This window comes from Gopherus flavomarginatus, chromosome 3 (genome assembly GCF_025201925.1).
Source record: "Gopherus flavomarginatus isolate rGopFla2 chromosome 3, rGopFla2.mat.asm, whole genome shotgun sequence".
In the NCBI taxonomy this organism is placed as follows: domain Eukaryota; kingdom Metazoa; phylum Chordata; order Testudines; family Testudinidae; genus Gopherus; species Gopherus flavomarginatus.
The window spans coordinates 177098716-177117330 of record NC_066619.1 but is presented as its reverse complement, the minus strand read 5'-3'; the positions used below and the strand labels follow the sequence as shown (position 1 = coordinate 177117330).

Genomic DNA, 18615 nt, shown 5'->3' with positions numbered 1-18615 from the left:
TGTATACTCAGCATGAACAAGGATATCCCAAGGCTTTGGGAATAAGATGTGTTAGTTAACCGTTTCAGAGCCAGCAGAGGGCACACAAAAGTCCCATTAGCATGTCTTCAACTATGTCTCAGATGTGCCAAAGACATTTCTCTTCAGTGGAATGGTGAATTTGGGGGAAAACCAAACATAAAATCACTACCATGAGTGATCAGACCAGATTCTGTCCTCAGATACATCCAAACAACCATACTGAACTAATCAAAATTGCACAGGAATAGAGTCATATATTTAGAAGTAAGATATAGAATATTCACAAGTTATGGCAACTTCACTTAAGTATTTTAAGCCTCAAATTTGATCTGACAGGGACAAATCTAGAGATGCAAATTTTTCAGATTTTGGCTCAGCCCCTATTTGAGCAAAACTTTCGTTGACTGAGTTTGCCTGAGTAAAAACTGAGCAAGGACCTCATGACTCAGAAATTTTTTTTTTATTTCAAGAAGTTTGTCTGGATGAAAACATTCCCTTTTGGTGTTTACAACCTAAATATTACTGCACTGTGCTAGTACAAGTGATCTTGAACCTGATGAGTCTACTTGCATTGCTTAAGAGTGAAATGAAAAAATAAACCAGCATAAATGGTGATAAGTACATAAGAGTTTTCAAATTCTCTCTGTTTCAGTTATCTAAAGCATTACTAATAAGAGGCAATAAGTGTTTTTAAATTGATAGTGTCCCTTTAACACATTTATTAGGTTAATAACTGTATAAAGCAGATTCTACTCAGCATTACAGTCATAAGTTTACTGCAGCTGAAGTCCATCTTTACAGCAGTATAAATGACAGCAGAATGTATCTCATAATTATTTCCTATTACATCCATGAACACTGATAAACTTCTATTATATGCATTAAATAATTAGTTGTTGTTCATTCTAAAGTTAACTGAAATCATTCCAAACAACTTTAAATAACTGTTTCATAAACTTTAAGGCCAGAAGAGGCCATTATAATAGTCTAGTCTGAACTCCTGCATAACACAAGCCATAAACCCTCACCCAGTTAGCATATGTTTTAGAAAGACATCCAATTTTGAGGCAAAGACTTCAAGATTCTATGGAGCATGGGAGCTTCTAATTAGAGAGTATCTATCGGGATTTAAAGCCTGCCACAGTTAGGGTGCCCTACTGCTGCATGGAATGACAATAAAAATACTTAAAATGAGAAACAAAGGGTACTGCTACTATCTGTCCTGGAGTGCATGATTCTCCCCCCACCCCCATTTGTGGGCCAGCAGACTTTAAGTTTTGTTTTTCTTGGGAGGTGAATGTGAAATATGCAAGTACTACTCTGAAACAGAGGTTGTGTTGGGGGGACAGGGGAAAGTGTTTAAAGGCCTATAATTTCCATGGATATTTGAGTATCAAAAGGGGGATTATTTAAGGGATAATTTCTGAGGAAAAAGAAACACTTATGAAGCTGAGCATATAGTGGGGACAAGGGAAAGAGGAGGGATGCAACCAAACTATGCCTTCATCATCAAAACAGTACCTTATTGTGTTGTTTCTGTTGATGAGGTTCATATGTTTGAACTATGCCTCAGGCTGACCAGTGAGCTGTTTCCTACCAGTCTCCTCCATGCACTAATTGCTCAGGGGCAGCAGCTTTTGTATCTGGGAATGAGTAATGAACCCTGACCCTAAAGCCTGTGGTATTCTGGGAAATGTAGTTTAGCAGTCACATGGCCTTTCTGTTCCTGGTGTGTGTGTAAGTGGTTCAAGTGAAGAATTTGATTTTAAGAATTATTAGATGTAGTTGATTAGAGTGACAACCAATAGGCACTATGTGCAAGTTTGTTTGTTTTTTCTCTATGAAGAGAAATTTACATGCCAAGTAGGGGGAAGCAACTTCTTTAAAATGAGCTGAGCTACAACTAGGGAATATTCACCTACCGAGGCACATTGCTGTATAGAAAACAAGAGCTTATAAAAGCCTGTCTCAAGCTATGAGCATTGAGCTATGAGCTTTTATGCTGATTTGTGATGCAATTGGTAAAGCCCTTTAAAAGGCTTGTGATGGTTTGTTGTTTGGATTTTATTAAATTTCTTCTTTTAGTCTTTTTTCAAATAAAGAGAAATTTTGATATGCACCTTTTTTCCCCTCACAATGAGATAACCTAGCCACGGAAAAAAAGAGAAAAGAAAAGAAATAAAAAAGTCATTTCAACCATCTCTGCAAACTTTGATAGAAGCAAGGAAGCTGGTAGGACAGGAAAGAAAAAAATCAAGCTCAAAAGGACAATGGAGATGTCAAAAATATTTATGATTACCTGAAAGAAATGTATGGATTACAGCTCCAGGCTCCCAAGGGAAATTTTATCTAGTGAACTTTTTAATGGATAAAACAGCTACAAAGATGTGCTGGAAAAAAGCATCTCCCACTGTGATAAGTATCAACCTGTGGAAAGCTAACAAGCAAGCTCATTTGAACCAGCCAAAATAGTATCTGGGGCAGATTTTGTTTTGATATGAGATGTATAGTCAATGAGAGAAGGTGGCACATTGCAGGCAGAGAGAGCAAGGGTTATAGGTACAACCAGCAAACAACCAGCAAACAATTCCTGCCTAACCTGTGGAAAATATTTCAGAGCATTAGCCATCACTGAGGTCATGAAAGTTCTTTCCTTCTAAAATGATTAATCCGTAACATAAAGAACAACAAAGAAGTAGGCCTTCATTGCAAATCAAATAAATTGTTCTAGACTAGTTTCATTTTAGTGCATATTTTATTTTTGAGAAATCAGTGCCAAGACAAAGAGCATGACCTTTTCATACACATGATATTTTACTTTCACACGCAAGTAGCAACCGTTGGGAGGATGTTTTCATATCTTTAATGTACAGCTTCTTAACATGGCAAAGCAAGCCCTGATGTGAAATGAAAGGAAGGCTGACAGAAGATGTAAGGATAAAGTCCCAAATCAACAAATGAGCAAGGCAGTCTAATGGTAGGACACAGAGTGGGGCTCTGCAGAACCACTACTCAAAAATACAAAGGTCTGGTGAGTTTAACCAGGATACACTGGTAAATTGATAAGTTCAGGAACTGTTTGAGCCTGGTGGGGGGAGAAGAAAGAGGAAGGAAGTGTGGTGCTCTCTAGAGTCACTAAATATGTAAACAGGCATAGTTAATATTACGTATTTTTTTTCCAAGGGATAATCCTCCAAATAAAATGGGATTCTGGGAGAGTTTTCCAACTATTGGATGATTGTGCCTGAATATATTCTGAATTTTTGGTTATATGTAACGTAATATTAATAGCTTCACTTTTAAAATCAAGACTGGATGTTTTTCTGAAAGATCTGCTCTGGAATGAATTCAGGGAAGTTCTCTGGCCTGTGTTACAGAAGAGGACAGTGTTCCCTTATGGCCTATAATCTATGAATCTTTAGTTAGCAGGGCACCAGGCTGTTCTTGCCAACCTTTCATGTTTGACCAATACACAGTAACAGCATGTGTTATTCACATTACTGTGTATATCAGAAAAGTACATACCACTCTTTTAAGTATATACCACTCACTCAACAATGGGCATAAGATGCAAATTTCAGACTGAGTGTATTACATTGAAGTATTTGCTGCAAGCAATTTTTGGTTCGGTCGTGCATTTGAAATCTGTGTTAAACTTGTAAGCTATCACCTAAAATTCTCGGGGGGTTTCCTAGTCCTGCTCAGGGGCAGCTCTATGTTTTTTGCTTTCAGTGGCACGCCTGCGGGGGATCCGCTGGTAATGCGGATTTGGCGGCACGCCTGCCAGAGGTCCGCCGGTGCCGCGCCATCAGCGTCCCTGCCGCCAAATTGCCGCCGAAGTTGCAGGCCTGGTGGACCTCCCACAGGAGTGCTGCCGAAAGCCACCTGCCTGCTGCCCTCACGGCGACTGGAAGGCCGCCCCAAGCATGCACTTGCTGTGCTGGTGCCTGGAGCTGCCCCTGGTCCTGCTTGTAGACTTTGGGGCTCTGTACAGAAATGTACAATCTGAGTCTATCAGCAGTCAGTTTGCAAGGAGCCAGTCTGCAGAAAGGTGAGTTGAGTTATGCCTCTTTGCCTTAAGAAGCAGCCTGCTTTCTCTCTCTTTCTCTCTCTGTTTTTGGTTCTTGTATCTAAAAGTTCTGTATTTTAAGAAATAACGTACCTCTACCTCAATATAATGCTGTCCTCGGGAGCCAAAAAGTCTTACCGCGTTATAGGTGAAACCGCGTTATCTCGAACTTGCTTTGATCCACTGTAGTGCGTGTCCCCGCCCCCCGGGAGCACTGCTTTACCACGTTATATCCGAATTCATGTTATATTGGGTCATGTTACATCAGGGTAGAGGTGTACTACTATCATTCAGCCTCCCAGAAAGAGTATTTTATGCTTTTTGCTATTTTCTCTGTTTCTATATCATGAACATAACAGGTTCATTGAAAGATTTTCACATTAACAAAGTGGCTTAACAAAGACAAGAATTTGGCAGCATCTGCATATTCCAAGTGTATAACATATAAGTGCATGAATAAAAACAGTTTAAAAAGCACTGAAAAAATACATAACACACAGAAAATCCAGCAGAAACATTGTCTTAAACACATAAAAAGATGCACACAATGCAGCCACTACACTGTAAAAATCACAAGAACATCCACCAAAACTAACAACAGCTTTGCAAAACTGAACGAACACCAACAATGGGGAAATGTTAAAGGTTCTTGGCCTTGATTAAACATCAGGTAGTTGATTTTCTGAAGTTATGAAAACCACATCCCATAAGGCTCAGTCCTCACACAGCTCCCCTCACTCTGTGGCTCTCACTACTTGATATTATCTTCTGGAGATGGAGGAGGCCTGATAGTCTACTAAACCCAGTGGGCCATTGACATCTTCAGGAGGCAATCAGCAAGCCTGCCCCTTTCTGTGCAGACTTCAGGGCATAAATCCCAAGACAAATCTGTCAATAGGTAGGTGTGGAATTGTGTGTGGAGAAGAGTCTTCAGGATAGCCTTGAGAAGATATACTGGTGATGGGTATGAATGGGGAAGGTAAGGAAGTAGCAGTAGCAGGAAAAAAGACTGCTCCCTTTGTGCATTGCTGGGGATACACATCATGCAAATGGAGCAGTAATGATGGGCAGGAAGGAGATAAATCCAGACTATTTCCATCTCCCACTTCTCCCCAGAAACCACCCGACAGGGCTTATTTACATTAGGAAATGTAAACTTGTAATTAATCACTGGACCAGCTACATAAGAACAGCCATACTGGGTCAGACCAAAGGTCCATCTAGCCAATGCCAGATGCCCCAGAGGGAATGAGCAGAACAGGTAATCATCAGGTCTCCTGTCACCCATTCTCCATGGGTGGTAGTAACATTAGAAGATGTAGCATAGAGAGGCCTCAGATGTTTTTACCACCACATCATACATCCAAGCTCTGAGTGACATGATGGCATTACCCCCTGGGGAGCCACACTGGTGGTGAATTACACGTTCTAATTCCCCAATAAGCAGCCAAAGTGGGTCAGGTGCAGGTTATCAAGCTGTACCTTTGTCAAGGATAGTGCAGCCTGCATACATCCCCTGCACACTTGTCACTCATGGAAGGATTGTGTTTCTGAGGCACAGTTGCTCTGGAACCTCCCTATGAAGCAGGGTGACTGTGTCCCACCCTCAGGGCAGCACTCTAAATCTAGACATCCTATGAGCATGGATTCAAAACACTAATACACATGGTAAGAATGTAGCTAGCAATCTTATTATCGGATCTGCAAATGCTGTCATTGGCACGTTACACTCATGTAAAAAAGGCATATTTACAGAGGAATTTAACTGTTGGTTTATCAAGCCTTAGATTTACTGTCTGTGAATGTACCATCCCCTGTAAAAGGCCATCCCCTTTTTTCATTGCAGAAAAAAAAGTTTGCATATGCCCATGTATTAGCAGCAATATGATGTAATTCTTAGGTGTGTAATGCTTTTAAAACCAGTTTAAGAGCAATTGCAATTTACACAGCAGTGTCAATCACAGCTGCTATGGGTAAGGAAAAGTCTGTCATTTTGTTATCAACATTTACATTAGCATGTTAAATAAAAGACTGTTGTGTATAAACCAAGATTTTTACTCATTTTTATGACATCTGCAAACATTTATGTAATGTTTACAGATTATTATATGACACACAAGTCAGATAAACATTGGGAAGCATGCGTTTGCATACACAATAGAAAAAAATTCAGGAAGGGCTGCATAATACAGTAAGCGTGAATCCTTTCAGCTGCATTTTTTATACTTTGTTTCCAGTGGGAATGACACAAAGTTATAATTAAGTCTTGCAAAAATTTAGGACAGGATATTAAACTTCATGCTTTAGGATTAAGCCAATCTCTGACTATTAGAGACTGGGATGACGCCTAATGTAGGGGGGAAAGGAGCAGGGCCGGCTTTAAGCTGATTCACCCAAGTCCCCGGAATCGGGCCCTGCACTGAAAAGGGCCCCGTCCCTGCGCCTAAGGGGGCCCTGCTCTGGGGGTCTTTGGTGGCATTTCGGCAGCAGGGGGTCTGCTCTGGAGGTCTTTGGCAGCATTTTGGCAGTGGGGGGTACACGCTAGGGGTCTTCGGTGGCATTTCGGCGGCGGAGGGTCCTTTGGTGCCATAGAAAACTTGGAGCGGATGCTCTGCCGCTGAGTATTCTAATCTGGCCCCGCAGGTCATAAAGCCGGCCCTGGAAACGAGGCGAAATTATCCCCCATCTACCTACTGCAGGGTTCTTACATCTTCCTCTGAAACATCCAGGTACTGGCCACCTGTCAGATGGACTAGGTGTCAGGCCTGACCCAGTCTTGCAATTCCGCTGACTTAAGAGCACAGTTTATATAAAGGAGCTGGGCCACTGCCAAACCAAACCACAAACTATCTGAAAAATGATCTTCTCCATCAGGGAGACAACTCATTGGAGTCAGGGGAAGGTCAATACTCCCCTTCCCAAGCACAATGATTGCAACCGAGATCTACACGCTGAGCTAGGTAAATTGCATAGCTGACAAGTAGGTGTGTCTGTCACGTTAACTCTGAGCCTAGGACCAGCCCATCGCGTACTCACTTCCTGGAGGGGCCACTCCAGGTCTTCGGCGGGGCGGTCTCACAGAAAATCAGGAGGCGGAGAATTGCCTAGGCTTGCTCCTTAGCCAAAGCCTTCCTCCGCCTCCTCGCTAGAGGCACAACACCTTGCACACAGCCCAGCGCGCGCTGGCCCGGGCCAGCTCTTCCTTCCCTGCCTGCGCCTCGGCAGGGTGGTTAGGTGCAGGGAGGGACCCGCTCTCACTTCCTCATTCGGCTCGCTCGCCCTGCAGCAGCAGATTGCTGCTCTTGGGGAGCGTCTCCGCCGCTGCTGCCCGGGGAGCGGGAGCCGGGGCAGGAGTCCCCGATCGCTGCCTTCCCTTCCCGCGCGCGGCGGGGCGCGAGCAGCAGGTGCGGATGGGAAAAGCAGAGCCGGGAGGAGGCGCGAAGATGAGCCGAGGCATGAGGATCCTCCCCGAGGAGCAAGAAGAGGAAGTGCTAGAGGAGCTGCAGAGCCTAGGGTAAGGGGCAGCACGGCCCCGGGCTTTCCCTGCAGCCCGCGCGGGGGGTCAAGCCACTATCTGAAGCGCTCCCCCGAGAAATCGCATTGCTGGCCCAGCTGGTACCTAGCTGCAGGTCACTCCTCCCTCCTGCTGGCATGTCCCCCACGTCCCTCTCGGCTTGGAAGCCGGAAGGAAAGCGGGAATCGCTCGGCATGGTGTGGATGGTGAGCAATCACAGGAATGCCCTGGGCTGCTTCAACGGCGGCAGCTGCAGCAGGGCGGCTGGGTTTGGGACCTCCAGCCCAAGAAAACGGTTGTGATGGTTGTCCCCTTCCTTCCCCACCAGGAATGAGGAAGTTGTTGTCACCAGCTCTCGGTCTCTGCCTGTGTGCGGATCTCAGTGCAGCTGGGCGTATGTGTGCGGAGTCAGCCTGAAGGGGTCATTGCAAGTGGCTCTTTGAGAATTTGTTGTTGTTTTTTTTAAAGAGGATGATCTGTTAAATCACCCAAAATGTGAATGACTGAAAAAATGCAGAAAAGCCTGCAGGAAGCGTTATAGATTAAAGAGGGACATTTCAGCAGCAGTTAGGATTTGAATTTGTCTGCTGCTGCTGAATAGTCTGAGAGTTAGCATTTTTTCAGAACATTTTAACAGAATGATGATTTATTTATTTTGAATGCACAGTTGAAAAAATAGGGCTTCCCTGAGGTGAGGAGAGAGAAAAAAAAAACAACCCAATAATATGAGGGTTCTGAATTACTATTTGCTTGTGTTTGGTACTTTTGCTATTATCATTATGAACTGGGAGATAATGAGGAGTTAAAACATGTCCTCATACTTGGTCAGAAATGAGAATATGACTGTACTGAAATGGTAGTAGCTGGCAAATTACACAGACCAAATGTTGTTCTGCAGCTACACCCTAGCCTCTAGTTAACTTTAAAGGAAGCTCTGTGTGTGCATCCCAGGGCAGAATTTGGCCTCCCTCCATATGGCAAATTCTGTGCTGAGTAACACCCTTTGCAATTCCTTTAATTTCTAATGTTGCATGGGGTACCATTGACCACAGCATTTGGAGTAATGGTTCCTAATGATTCTCGGTTCAGATTTGATCTAATGTATGTGAAGTCTTAGAACTAAGTTAGATTCTAGATTTTGTAATACGTTTCTAGACTGTAATTCCTCAGGGAATGAGCGTCCATCATGTGTATCTTGGACTGCAGCAAATTCATTTTTGCATTTTGAATAACATTTCATAATTACATATTTCTGTTGAAATCAGTTGCCACTCAATGGTAAAAAGATAATTATCTAGATTCTTCCTCTGACTCCATCCATCATGCCCTAGATCCACTGCAATGCTGAGGCAGTTATGTTTGTAATTATAAATGTTCAAAGGTCAATAAATTAAAATTTAGTGGGATTCAAGGCCGTCCGAAGATTGCAAGTATCCCACTGATACCCAACACAGTCTATTCACAATTTAAATATTCTCCTACAGGACAATCCCAAAGGCAGTGTCTGTGCTGACATTGCTGCCCCTACACACACTTCCCCACACTGACAACAGAAGGAGCAGCAGCAGAACAAAAGTGATGGGAACATGTTTTCAGTAGTCTCAGCAGGTCAAAACTTTACCCATCTTCCTGCAGTTTGGTTTTATTCACTGGAATAACTCCTGCTGAAACACAAAATCCAGCCAAAGCCTTTTCACCAGGCTCCCCAAGTTCCTGTCCAAGAACTGCATAGCACACATCATCTCTAGAGAGTCACTCTTCTCTCCTTAATACCCAACTGAGTTAGCAAAACATCTGCAACAGGGAGTTCAGTAAAAAAAGCATAACACTTTCCCCACTACATCGTCATCTGCTAATGGGGTTTGGTTTCAGTCTTGTTGCACAGTACTTCTGAAAATGTGTCACAAATTGGGTGCCCAAAAATGGAGTCATTCAAAATTACTAGTCACTGTTGAAAATGTTAGCTATACATACATACACACACACAAAAGTTTAAACTAACGGCCAGTTCCTTAGGCACTGCTGATAATTGGTTGAGTGCATTTTGCAAGATCTGCCTACAGTGCTTTCATCATGCCAAGAAAGTGAAACAGACTAGGCTTGTATCAATTTCAGGCTGGCTGTGTTGCTCTAGGCCAGGGGTCTGCAACCTTTCAGACAGGTGTGCTGAGTCTTCATTTATTCACTCTAATTTAAGGTTTCATGTGCCGGTAATACATTTTAACATTTTTAGAAGTCTCTATAAGTCTATAAACTATTGTTGTATATAAAGTAAACAAGTTTTTTAAAATGTTTAAGAAGCTTCATTTAAAATTAAATTAAAATGCAGATCTTATCAGTTTAGTACACCTGGGGTGCACGCAGGGCCGGCGCAGCCCATTAGGTGACCTAGGCAGTTGCCTAGGGTGCTAACATTTGGAGGGTGGCGACCGCAGCGGCCAGATCTTTGGCTGCCACGCTCGTCGTCTGTATTTCAAGGGCGGGACCTTCCACCGCCTAGGGCACCAAAAAAGCTGGCAGCGCTCCTGGGTGCATGCACCCCCTGGGGCAGAGCTGGCACAAGGATATTTTGCGCCCTAGGCTGCTCCCCAGACCAGGCTCTCCCCTCCCCGCCCCCTGAACTTCCCTGGAGGGTGCACAGTCCCCCCCCCCCGGGAGCCTTCCCCACCCCATCCCGGTGGTCCCCGCCCCGAGTCCACTCACTAGCTTTGCCGGGCTTGGGACGCTGCAGCAGCTTGGCAGGGAGGAGTCGCCTTTTGAAGGCACCAGAGAGCCAGAGCATCCTGCTTGCGGCAGCAGCGAGCCCCAGCCATGGAGGAGCCGGCGCGGTGCAGGTGGGCAGCAGCCCTGCAAAGGCAGCGGCGCCGCTAGCGGGGAGCAGCTGCACCCCCTGCCCCTCCTGCCCAGGCTGCGGCCTGGCATCCCTGAGGGGGCTCCTGCAGGCTGCAGTGGATGTATGCGGGCGCCAGCTCCCATGTGCCCCTGACTCCCCCCTCGCCTAGGGTTACCATATTTCAACAATCAAAAAAGAGGGGAGAACCTTGCCTTATCCCTGCCTCCATCCACTCCCTCCCACTTCCCACCCCGACTGCCCCTGTCAGAACCCCCAGCTCCCCCTTGCTCCTTGTCCCCTGATTGCCCCCTCCTGGGACCCCGACCCTAACTGCCCCCCAGAACCCCACCCCCTACCTAAGCCTCCCTGCTCCTTGTCCCCTGACTGCCCCCTCCTGAGACCCCCCCACCCTAACTGCCCCTCTAGGACCCTACCCCCTACCTGTCCCATGACTGCCCCAACCCTTATCTACACCCCCACCCCCAGACAGACTCCTGGAACTCCCACACCCCATCCAACCACTCTGCACCCCCTGACAGGACCCCCAGAACTCCTGACCCATCCAACCCTCCCCCTGCTCCCTGACTGCCCCTGGGACTCCCCTTACCATGCCCATGCTGGTCAGACGCTGGCTCCACGTGGAGGCAAAACACGCTACTGGGCTGCTGTGTGCACAGCCCCTCCTCTGCAGAGGGCTGAGGCAGCGGGAGGGGGGAGCTGCGGGAGGAGGGGGAAGCTGCGGGGGTGGGGGGGCAGCTCACACTCCCGGGAGCCGCAGAACCCGAGCGCGGTGATGGGGGATATGGGGGGCGCGCCTGCTGCTGGTCTGGGGTCCCGGCTGCCGGCCCCGCTCAGCTTCCTGCCGGCCTGGGGTTCCATTCACTCAGCCAGGAGCGGGCTGAGTGGGACCGGCAGCTGGGACCCCAGCTGGCAGCCGTGTGCCAGGCAAAATCAGCTTGCATGCCACCTTTGGCACGTGTGCCATAGGTTTTCGACCCTTACTCTAGGCAAAATCTGTGGATGGGAGCAACAGCATAGATGGGAGTGAGGAAGAGGAGAGAAGTCATGAAAGTGAAGCAGAAGAGGCAAAGAAGGAAGGAGAAAACCATCAATAAAATCACAGAAGCAGAAAGACTGGGAGGGCATCTATAATTTCCGAGGAAGTTGGTGAAGATTAGAAGACCCACAAAGGAAAAAAATGCTTAATGTAAGGGTGGAGATTGTGTGTATTTCTTTTGGTGACCAATTTAATTAATGAAGAAAGTAAATTGGACACTCTGAAGAAACCTCCTCCCAACAGATATTCCCCCCCCGCATTCCCATTTGAAAGTGTATAGGCTGGAAGATCTGCTCATGGCAAAAGTGAAATGAAAGCACTGAGTAATGGTTCACACAGCAACTGTAACTTATTTCTCTTTTTCATTTGTAATATTACTGGCCATGATGTTAAAGGTACACGTTAGCCATGTGCAAATAGGCTGAGTTGTAGCTGCTGTGAGAATCATAACTTCACATTACCTGACTTAGACCCTGATCCAGTAAGTTAGTCTGAGCAAGCAGAGACATGTGCCCATGTGGAGCCCCACTGACTTCAGTGGGAATCCATCCTCAGAGACAATTTTGCAGAATCACAGCTTCACATTTTCAAGCTTGACATAGCAGATCAGGACACGCAGGTGAATGAAACACAGATGCAGGGATGGATTGAAAAGGAGAAGGGCTGCAACTTTCTTTATTTTACTTTTAATGGAAGGGGCTCCACCCCACCCACCTCCAAATACCTGGCATCTACTTGAGTGCAGTGCAATGTTAAAAGGCCCCTTGCCAAATAACCAATATTCAGGGTTGGTCCCCTTCAGCCCAACTGCTAGGATTCAGCCCATCCCTGAATGCTCTCACCCTTCCCTTATGAGTGGGAACGGGGGCATACAGGAAGGGTACCTCAGTCTGAGAAGAGTAAGTCTCCCCTTTTTTCTCCTGGTTAATAGGATTCACCAGTTATCTCTTGGGTCTGAGAGCTGGCTCCTAGAAGCCTCTCACCTACACTGGACATGGGGAGCCATCCACATAGACCATCTCGCAAGATCACAGCCTTAAATTCTCACCTATAATGCAGGCTTTTCCGGTTAACATCAGTCTTTAGGACAAGGACAAATGACTACCCATACATTTGTGCAGTTCCTTGTGCAACAAAACTTGGAACCTTATCAGGCCCTCTCAGCATTACTTTAATATAAGTAATGTAAATTTTTAAATTGAAATTCTTTAAAGGAAAAATAGATAGTGAGTGATCACACACTGAAAGAAATGCCTGTGCATTTATTCCAACGTGTAATATGAGAATCAAATGGGAAAATAGCTAAGGGGAAAAAAAAAAAAGGAAAGATGCTGGGACTTTTGTAATACATTGGATTAGACCTGGCCTATATAAGAAAAGTTGGACCAGTGTAACAATTTAAAAATCAATCTAGTTACAGCAGTGCAAACCCCTACTATAGATACATCTAAACCAGTTTCAGGCTTGATTTAGTTTAATTCCATAACCCTTTTTTGTTTCCTTAGGATGTATAAAGGAGGCCTGAATGGTTGGTTGTCTTTTTGTTCATTTACTTGAAATGTTTTTTCTGCTTGTTATTTATATCAGGAATGTCAAGTCTGGTCTTCCCTTGATTTGCTGGAGGCCTTATTGGGGTACTGTGAGATGTTTATTGTGAGTTCTGTCACACCTTAATTGAAGAGGTGGAAGGGTTGGATTGAATGGAAACAAAAAGGAGGAAGGCCAAGAGGAGAAAAAGTGAAGTTTTAACTGTTCCTTTTGGTCAAGTGCCAGTCTGCTCTTTCACAGTGGTTTGTGGCCTTTTAGCTATTTTTAACCCACTTTCTACTATAAAAGCTAAAACTGAGTTGTTCATTATTCCACTTGTTTTTTTAATAGAAGAAAGTGAGCTGAAACTGGCTGTTAGGCCATAAGCTGCTGTTGAAAAGGCAGCTAGACATTTGGGCCACAGGACAGGGGAGCTAGGAACACAAAGATCCCAGGAACTTTGGAAAAATAAGTTAATGTTAGAAGGAAATTAAAAAAAAAATTAATATAATTAGATTAGTTTAGAACAGGCGTTTATAACCTTTCCCCTACTATTTTGTATCAGCTTTTGAGTAGAAACTAGTTTTCATAGTGGAAGGATACACACTACGTAAACACCACTTAAGTAATGTGTTTTTAAAATTAACTGTAAAGTCAATGAGCCACAGCTAATAGCACAAAATCAGTATAGGTTACTGGCAAACTTTGGGTTCTTGAAGGTACCTGGACGAACTTGGGACCAAGCAATAGTGGCTGATTGCTAAACTGAAAACCATTAGACATAAGGCACACTACACCTCCAAAAGAGGTGTGCAGTTCATGTGCCAGTGGAGAAACTGCACCAGACATACCTTCTGCTTCACTGTACAGAAACAAAGAAGTTGGAGAGGCTTCGTAGAAGTAGCCATCAGATATGGGAAACCATGTCAACTGAAGTGTGAGGAAAAAAATTTCTTCATGTTTGAGACAAAGGAGAGAGGCTACAGGAAATGCCTCATGTGTCAGCCTGCCATCAAATCAGAAGTGGTCAGGAACGTTAAATGACTGAAATAACTAGAACCCATGGTGAAATCCTTCTCTAGACACCCAGAGTAATACCGTAACTTCATGTACTTTATGCACTAATTTTGACAACAGTTGTTTGTATTCCTGTTGTGTCAAAACATTGAAACCAATGTTTGCAAAAGCACCTTTTCCCTCCCACTTCCAACGTAACTCAAAAACATATATCACTCAAAATGTCAACAACCAGGAGGTAAGACTTTTCCCTGAAAATTTTAAACAGAGATAATCTCAAGCAATGTAAATCTAGTTCTTTGGGGCCTGACTGCAGATTTTCGTCAGATTGGGTTATTTTTCTCCATATTCTCAGTTTGCTTTCAAGAGACATATTTTTATTTTTTCTAATTGGGAAGTTTTCAAATCAAAACCAGAAACTAGCCATGCGTCACTCTCTCCTTTCTTTTGTTTAGCCACCATACAGTCTTGGAGAATCCCACCACCACAAGAAGTTTTTACTCTTTGCATTCTCTTTCCTTTGGCCACCCAATCTTGGGGGTCGGGGAGGGGGTGGAAGAATGATGGCCAGTATAGGCAGTAAATGTTTGGAACTCTTTGGATAGCCAAGAGTTTTGGGGGGTCAAATAATCATGAGTCAAGTGTGAAAACTCAAATGTTGCTAACGACACAAGGAAGGTGTTTGGTGCACTGAGAAGGTGTCTGGCAAAAGGAGCAAAAAGGAAAAAGCTGAAACATCCTGAATAGCCTAAGAGACTGGAGTAATCAGTTAAAACTCTCTTCCCTGAAATTACTAAAAAGATTAAAAGGGAAGCATTGAAATTTACCGAGAGATACACAAAGGTGTCTGCAAAAGATTGTTAGCGAGACTTCTTACTGACAAAGAAGGAAAAAAGGCAATTTTTAAAAATTCTGTATTTGTTGCTCCTAGGATCTGCTTACAGTGTTTATAGCTGTTTCTGTTCATATATGCTGACTTCTATTTGTGTTGCGATTAGAAATACATTTGATGCAATCACGTGGCATAGGGGATTTAGGGGAATTCCATCCTCTTGTATTTCACATATTTGCGCAAGAGATTAGAATGTGGATCAGCTTGTCATCGGAGAAGCAGGCGGCCAGTTTTGCAATTTAATTTCAGTAAGTGTGAGTTGCAGTGCTACTGGTTCATTTTCTGTTCTTTCTGGTATGGAGGTGACAGCAACATTGTGTAATATTATTTTTGAAGTGTTTTTCTGTACATGCCAAGAATTTATTTTTTGTAATATGTATACAGTTCATCTCATTTTTCCACACTGATGTGTTTTATAAATACGTAAGTAGTATGCTATGTTATACTGAACAACACATTTCTTTAGGTAGAAGGAGGGAGGAAACTATACCACATTCAGGCCTTTATACTGTAGTGATACACCTCTACCCTGATACAACGTGGCCGTGGGGAACCAAAAATCCCTACCGCCTGGTGAAACACCATTATATTGGAGTAGTGATTGCAGGGCTGCAGTGGTGATTTAAAGAGCCCAGGGCTCCGGCTGCGAGGAGCCCTGCTGCTGCAGCCCAGGGATAGCGGCGACAAGGCTCCAGCGGGATTTAAAGGGCCCAGGGCTCCCCGCAGCAGCCGGAGCCCCAGGTCCTTTAAATCATCGGTGAGCCCTGCTGCTGCAGCCCTGGGGTAGCAGCAGCAGGACTCCGGCAGTGATTTAAAGAACTCTGGGCTCCGGCCACTGTAAGGAGCCTGGGCCCTTTAAATTGTCAGCCGAGCCCCAGTGCTGCAGCCCCGGAGTAGCAGCGGCAGGGCTCCAGTGGTGACTTAAAGGGCCCACGGCTCCCTGCAGCAGCTGGAGCCCCAGATCCTTTAAAGCGCCGCCGGAACCCTGCTGCTACCACGCGATATGCGAACCCGTGTTATATTGGGTAGCGTTATAGCGGGCTAGCGGTGTACATTTTTATTATGAGCTCTGACACAGTGATGAGCACAGGATAAATGCTTAGGGTCCTGTTCTGTCCTCCTGTATCTATCTGTTTAACTAAAGTCAGAATTAGATCCTTATGGAAATAGGTTATTATATTAAAAAGCAGATGAGGATCTAAAGATGAAGGAAAGGAAATTGGAGACACACAGAAATAGATAATCAGTTGAGAGACGGGGAGGAGAAAATGGAATTGAGAGTGGAAGAGAATAAAGAAGTGGAAGGAGAAAAAGAATACAGCTAGAAAAGACGTAAGCCTTTAAGGTTGGATAAATTAGTTTCAATTACTCATGTTCCTACATTTTTATTATTTTTTCTCTAGCAGAACAAAATAATGGAGGAGGATCTGACCTTAAAGTTTGGTTTTGTTCTGCAAAGTAGGCCCCTTCTTACCCAGTAGCTCTGCTCCCCGTGGATATTTGTTTCTGTTTACTGACTAAAGTAATTTTCTGCTATCCTTTACTCATTTTAGCCCTGCAGAGGGAGAGGGAGTTTGATGCTATTTCTGTTCACACTCCGTCAGCAGAATTATTAGCTATGTCCTGATTGCAGAATCCTTACTGTCAGTGACATGTGAGGCAGAAAGAACCCAGTTTGACTCTCAGATACCAGATGGAGCTTCCAGGGCTGGCAGGTAGAAAAAGATTTTTTTTTTAAACTAGTAACTCAGCATAATTGATCTGGAAATCAGTGAGACAATAAATATAGGAACCAGTGATGCCATATTGCAAAATCACTTTCAGAGTAGTGGTCCACTTTGTGTCTGATCCAATGCCCACTGAAGTCATAAAAGGCTTTTCTATTGTCTTCAGTGGGTTTTGGATCTGGCTCTTTCTATCAGGGAACAAGCATAATTTCATGGGCAATAGAAAGGTAAGAGAGGTGTCATTTGATTTGCAAAAATCTACAGAATCATAATTGGGTATTATCCAAAATCCCTTTATCCCACAAGGACAATGGTACCAAACACGACAAACCTAGAACAATTATGCAGGTTAAAAAGAGGTTAGACAAACACCTGTCAGGAATGGCCTAGATAATCTTAGTCCTGCCACGAGTGCAGGGGAGGTTCTTTCCAGTTTTATGATTCTATGCAGATATATATTCAAGAAAGTGTTTAAAATAGGGTTTTTAAATTATACTTAAGACAGGTCTGTCAAACATGCAGCCCTCACACAGTTAAAATGTGACCCTTGACTGACAGTACTGTGTTACCGGTTAATACTCAGAACCCAATACCCAATTAATTTTTTTGATGTTATAGATTACTATAAGTGGAAGCAGTGCTTCAAATTAATTTACCATCATTGGCAAAAAAAAGTAGTAGTTCAGTGGTATTGATTATTAGCTTTGTTTATTATGTCAAAAGAGTTGTAATGAGGCACTAGTTAAGATGTCAGCATTTCCAGAAATTACTGGATTCCTTCCGCAAATGGTATGCACATTGGTATATAAGTACAGTAGAACAGGGATCGGCAACCTTTCAGAAGTGGTGTGCCGAGTCTTCATTTATTCACTCTAATTTAAGGTTTTGCGTGCCGGTAATACATTTTAATGTTTTTTAGAAGGTCTCTCTCTACAAGTCTACATATTATATAACAAACTAGTGTTGTATTGTAAAATAAACAAGGTTTTCAAAATGTTTAATAAGCTTCATTTAAAATTAAATTAAAATGTTGATCTTATGCCGCCGGCCCGTTCAGCCCACTGCTGGTCTGGGGTTCTGTTCATCTAAGCCGACAATGGGCTGAGTGAGGCCTGCAGCCGGGATCCCAATTGGGAAGGGTCTGGCAGCCAGAACCCCAGTCCGGCAGCAGGTTGTGCGGGGCTAGCAGCCGGTACCCCAGACTGGCAGTGGGCTGAGCGGCTCAGCCCATTGCCGCTCGGGGGTTCCATCCGCCGGCTCCTGCCAGCCAGGATCTCGGCTACCGGACCCGCTCAGCCCGCGACTGGTCTGGGGTCCCGGCCTGCCCACATACAGTGGGTACGTACCTTCTCCTTGGTTCTGGCCTATTCTCTTTCTCTCTCTGCCCTGAGCTGAGGGTGGGAGTGGACCAAGCACAGGGCTGGGGGTGAAGGGTCTGGCCAGGAGCTAGAATGAGGGAGGGAGCTCAGGGTTGAGGCAGGAGGTTTGGGTGTGGGGGAACTTACCTGGGCAGCTCCCATTTGGTGTGAGGGGTGCAGGTGCAGGAGCTCCCGTTTGGTGCTCAGGGTGGAGATGAGGATGTGCGGAGTGCATGGGATATGGGGGGTGCAAGAGTCAGGGTAGAGGGCTAAGCACATGTGAGGCGGGTGCAGGTGTCAGGGTAGGGGGGCTGGGTGTGTGTGGGAGTGCCAGAGTCAGGGCTGGGGTCATGCGGGGGGGTGGAGTCAACAGAGGGCTGGGTGGTACAGGGCTCAGGGCAGGGGCCTGGGTGTGTGTGCAGGGCTCAAGGAAGAGGGCTCTGTGTGTGTGTGTGTGTGTGTGTGGGGTCAGGGTTCAGGGCAGAGGGCTGGGTGACTGCCCCCCCCAGAACTCCCACCCCCCCGCTCCTTGTCTCAACTACCCCCTCTTGGGACCCCACCCACTATCTTAGCCTCCCTGCCCCTTGTTCCCTGACTGCC

General features: G+C 45.0%; 1 protein-coding gene across 1 annotated transcript in view; it reads left to right on the top strand.

Annotated features, from left to right (window-relative positions):
* The first annotated feature begins 7163 nt into the window (after positions 1-7163).
* Positions 7164-18615, top strand: part of DAPP1 (dual adaptor of phosphotyrosine and 3-phosphoinositides 1) — a 52454-nt gene continuing 41002 nt past the window's right edge. The window contains exon 1 of the mRNA XM_050944476.1: positions 7164-7604. Within this exon, the coding sequence (XP_050800433.1) occupies positions 7501-7604 (104 nt within the window). The 5' untranslated portion in view covers positions 7164-7500. The remainder of the gene's footprint in view (positions 7605-18615) is intronic.